The sequence below is a fragment of the Branchiostoma floridae genome, chromosome 3 (assembly GCF_000003815.2).
Source record: "Branchiostoma floridae strain S238N-H82 chromosome 3, Bfl_VNyyK, whole genome shotgun sequence".
Lineage (NCBI taxonomy): Eukaryota > Metazoa > Chordata > Leptocardii > Amphioxiformes > Branchiostomatidae > Branchiostoma > Branchiostoma floridae.
In genome coordinates, this window is record NC_049981.1 from 10,871,477 (window position 1) to 10,876,603 (window position 5,127).

The 5,127-nt window shown below is 41.8% G+C and overlaps 1 protein-coding gene across 1 annotated transcript in view; it reads left to right on the forward strand.

Moving 5' to 3' along the window:
• Positions 1 to 887: 887 nt before the first annotated feature.
• Positions 888 to 5,127, forward strand: part of LOC118412457 — a gene marked incomplete in the record, with an annotated part of 12,954 nt that continues 8,714 nt past the window's right edge. Inside the window, 5 exon segments of the mRNA XM_035815331.1 lie at positions 888 to 1,389; positions 4,004 to 4,115; positions 4,422 to 4,509; positions 4,650 to 4,722; positions 5,067 to 5,118. Coding sequence (XP_035671224.1) covers positions 4,011 to 4,115; positions 4,422 to 4,509; positions 4,650 to 4,722; positions 5,067 to 5,118 — 318 coding nt within the window.

Sequence of the window (5,127 nt, forward strand, 5' to 3'; positions counted from 1 at the left end):
ATCTAAAATTCTAAGAAGCCGTTTTTTTTTCTAACGAAAGGGGAACAGTTTTTAATCCAGGCTAGCGAAGTCGCAACAGCCCGCACCAGAAAATCTATTTATCAAACGATGCACAAAAAAATGCCAAAAATAAACTTTAACGTACATGAGATGAAACAAAAATCAATAGCGAGAGGGGGGATAGCTCTTGTAAATAAGGCACGTTGTAGCGTGATGTTGTATGACGTTATTCACCAAGCAGAGGTCTGGCTCCGGCTGCTTTTTAATAGTTGGCATTTTTTCGGGCTCTCTATTTTGTCAGGTTTTCTTTTTGTCACTTTGCTCAGTTTTGCTGCAAGAAAATGCCCGATGGCTAGTTGCAAACAAAGTAAAACAGTGTTATACAGCGTTCACAAATAAGGTTAACGAAACATGCAACATTAGCCTCTCAGTGGCCTTTTTCGGCTCATAATACACTTTTGCTGGCCATTTCTAATTGCCGGCCAATGAATCAGCGACGGCCCAAAAGGGAAATGACATCTATTCTAAATCTATCTGATGAGTTTTATCTTTTATTTTGACTGATTTTCACAGATAATGTTGGGCGACTTATCAGGGACAAGAAACGCATAAAAGGACGTCAAAAACCAACAAAAGCCTATCTTTAGCTCGGAGAGTAGAATGACGTATGGATTTCCAATAAAATGTCGTCTGACTCTGACAGACACAGCAGGAGGTGGGGAGGGGGTGTGTACGGGGCGGGCGATGACGTCAGTGGAGCATACCAATCAGGAGTGAGGAGGTTTCACAACACCATTATCTGTCTTGTTATGTCAGTGATATTTCCAAGTGATGACGTTCTTTACATTCCGTTGTCCTCAGAATATAAAGCTAGATTAATTTCAGTAACGTTACCTTCTTGCAACACTTTTAAAAATGAATCTTAGGAATCAAGGTATATGGGCGAAAACATAATCTTCTTACAATCCAAGCTCAAGTACATATGGGGCATGTGTAAGGTGTGTAAGGTTTCTGCGCACACCCCTTAATACGATTATGAATGGTACGGTCCCGAGAATGTAATCGCAGGCCGGGTAAGGTGAACCATTCGGAGACACCGGTGACCAATTAGGTTGGGCTATACGTGGGGCTTGCCTGATTTAATTATCTCCGTGTGTGTATCTGTGGGTTACCCCCACCTTGGTATTCCACTTGACTGTGTTGCGGCAGGTGGTGTCTGTACGCCGTGTCTACGTGCGGGCCGTGCCGTGTCACCTTGGCTACGGGCGAACGTAGATCACACACAGGGGCGTTCGCTGCACGACCGACCGCACAAATTAAGGACGGACATTACAACTGACCTTTAAGGGAGCCTGACCTTCACAATTTAAAGGAGCCACCAGAGAGAAAGTAAGTGGACACAGTCTGATTGTGTAACATTTTTGTTCAGACAATACAGCATCCTTGATTATTTCATAATCAGCGAATGTCGCAACATAGCAACCGTTTTTATTGCCATCACAGCTCGTATTCGAGTTGCAAATATTATATGTATACAATCATACAGACAATATATACATGTATAGGGGTCAATCTATCACCTTTGCGTTTTCTCATGATTTTATAATATTGTTGGCATTCTGTCATCTTTACCCTTTTTCTAGAACTGTATCACAATGATATACTTGAAGACAAAAAAGATGACATTAAACACATACTGCGCCATTGCGCACTAACTTTAGGTGGGCAAATATTACATGTCTTTCGTATCTTGTGCAGAAATTTTCCACCCCAACGTTTCTTGCCAAATGCCGTCTTCCACGCGTAGTTACTACATTGTCTCTTTGAGATAATTTCAAATGATAAATGTGTCCGAGTTGTCAAGAAGGAAGCCATGGTCTACAGTGCAAATTTCACAAAGATGTCATAATGATTTCAAATGGGCACAATCCCAGTACATGTAGCTGTGATATTTTTTAAAACAAATGATCATCCACTGTTATGGTAAATATTATGGTTATAAGAGAAGGTGATGGATAATATAGAAGCACATAAAGCGTTAGAGTCAATAATAGCGACGACATTTAGTTGAACTTGAGCTAGACAGCCAACCTTCACCCTAAACATGTCAGGATCATATTTTATTACCCTACTGCAGGAATCCGTAGAGTCGCCGGCAAGTCACGCGCACACTCGTGACATAGCTACAAGCATGATTGACAGCAACGTTGCACGATTATGACGCAGTTCCATACATCCTGGGGCTTAGGTCTACATCGTTGCTATGACAACGCGCATTGATTTTTCCCTGCGACAGAGGGTGATAAGATACAGTGCAGAGAAGAGTAGTTTTAAATATTGAGAGGGAAATTAGTCCGTCATGTTCCATTCCCTCAGAAAAGGAGTGGATATAAAAGAAGACAACAATCTTATTCTTTGGCATTTACTTGCGGAAACAGTTCAATATGGGCACTTCAAAATAGATAATGGATCGACTTCCTGCAGACAAAACACAGTGAAGCGTGTGTGTTATCGATTCCACGTTATCTCTTTGGTTCATACTTCGCAATTTTCTTCGCCGAGCCCTTTCCTCACCCGCCATAACTCTAACCGTTCCCAGTACCCACTAGCTTTGCTGTAGACGCTAATCATACCCGTATGAACTCTATATAAACCCGCACAAGGCCCAAGTGAGGTGATACACTTGTCTCAAGCAATTTCATTTGCAAAGATTGTTATAATAACTATAAACAGTACTCCCTCGGCATTTTACTTCTAACCCTTTCCGTACCCATTAGTTTTGTTTGCAGACACTCATCATTTCCGAATGAACTCTCGGCTCCCGTACTTAAGCTGTTGAGAACGCGGGTAATGCTAAAAAATCGATCCCTTGTGTAACCGGGCATGTCTGCAGCCCGTTATAGTAAGGTGACATTGGGGTGAAGTGCGCCGGCTAAATATAACCGCCAAGCTTTGATATTGGAACCACTTGTGTCCTGAAGCGGGGAACTGTTTTCTCATGCCAGTAGGTCACACGAACCTAGAGAAGGTTGCAAAGAAAACCCCTTTTTTTTCTTACAGGTATTTATTTAGAGTTGGAAATTACGGATGTGTGTCCGGGTTCTAACAATAGATAATCTCTATTTGGCAATAGATGTTTAGATCCGGCTCAGTGTTTTACGTGAGTTGCGTTTTGTCACCAGTGCTAATTTTCTCAATGTAATGCCGTGCAACTCTCACAAATTAGCTCATAACCTAGGCCTTAAGAGCTATCTACCACACGAAAATGATAGGCTTGGCATGTGCCATGTCCAGAACACTAGATATTGAACCCGGAAGTTCTGCTGCAGTACCATAACAAACCGATAGGGGGCCCAGAACCTAATAATTTTTAGGTCTTCTAGGTCTTCTCAAGACCTGCCCTGATACTGAATATTAATACAATCCACCCAGGTGGGTTATAATGGTCTATAGTTCCACAAACCCACAAACGCTACTCAAAACATAACCTCCTGGGCGAAAGTAGAGTAATATGATCAGAAAATGAAAACGTAACTTTCACTTAATTTGATGTTATTTGCGCAAGAATTATTCAAGTTATGCTGCTTTACTTTTTTATTTCGGGCATAATCGTCTAATTTGCATAAATTTGCATAAAGAGCCCTAGAACCATGATGTCCCACCTGGACCATAGAACAACATACCTTAAAATGATCGGGAGACACCAAGCTATCATTCTATGACAGTGAACTGATTATGTACTGGGTATGCTACGAAACTACATTTCTAGGCCTCTTCTGAGAATCTTCTCCCGGACTATAATGGCCATATGACGAGAGTGACCCGCTTTCCTTTATTTGCTTTCGGTGTAATAATAAGGCTTGGTCGGTCGTTTGCTTCGCTCACTCAGTGGTTGGTTCATCGATGGTTACATAGACCGAACATGCCACGATGATACCGTATAAATTAAAGGCAGTCTTGTCACTGTATGAAATATTGAGGACAACTGTACAACCTCTCACAGGGGCACCATGGCACGGACAGGTCCCGTCTGCTTATGCGTCATGCTGGTTACCATGGTGATGATCTTGATGACGTCACACGGTCGAAATGCGGATGCGGTTTCCATTGTAAAGGTGCGTTGTTTGAAGAACGTGCGTTTTGAAGTACATGTACAAAGGCGTTAACTAGTCAAGGGCAGGGATTTAAGTCTATGTAGAAGTGATTCGTAATAAGTAGAGATATCAGTATTTCCAATATTCATTTGTTTATCAATACTGTAAACCAGGATTTGTCGTGAACAAACTTACAAGTATTAAATCAAATCGACTATAATTGCGTCCATGGCGCTTGTCAAAAGCGCCGACTTGAGATCAATTGACGTACTGCACGGTAACCAACTATCAATGTGTCATTAGTTTTCCCGTTTTTAATTGATACAGAAAAATGACGACAGTCCCAAAGAGCGAGGACAGGGGAGGAGCTCAACACTTCCAGCCGTCTTCAAACAGAAAAGAGTTCACCGAAAACGTTTGTCAACTTTCAGACTTTCAACTACTTTTGTGACATTTTCGCTGACATGCATATATCGAATTTACGTCATTCCATGTCCATACCCCAGATTTTCAAGACATTTTCTCTGACAGACAAAATTGTGTTGTCCCATGTAGACTGGCAGGCCTTTGACCAGGCGATATCCAATGCCATAGACGGAACTTCAGACGGAAAGACGCATGTTGGCAGGTGAGTTTATAAGCGATGGCGCAAGGGGGCGCAACATTGATAACGACACCTATCTAGTCCAGAAAGGGTTCAAGGCTGATGGACATGAAGCAGAACAAGTTTCAGTGCTATATAAGACCTTAGTCAGTTGTTCAACCTTGCTGATCTCTTCATAAGTTTATGAAGGCACCTTTTTTGGCCAAACATGTTTTTTTTTCATTCGCAATGATGGCTCACATCAGTTTTGGAGGTCCCATAGAATGTCATCCACATAGTTAAATCAACTTCGCCCAACTCAAGCAACTAGTCCTTGCATAAGTCAGGACAGAAATTTTCAAAAGAATTGTTCACTATGTCACTTGTAGCCACCTGATGCAGATATGTGCACAGACAACATGTGCGAACAAATACAAGAAGATCCATGCA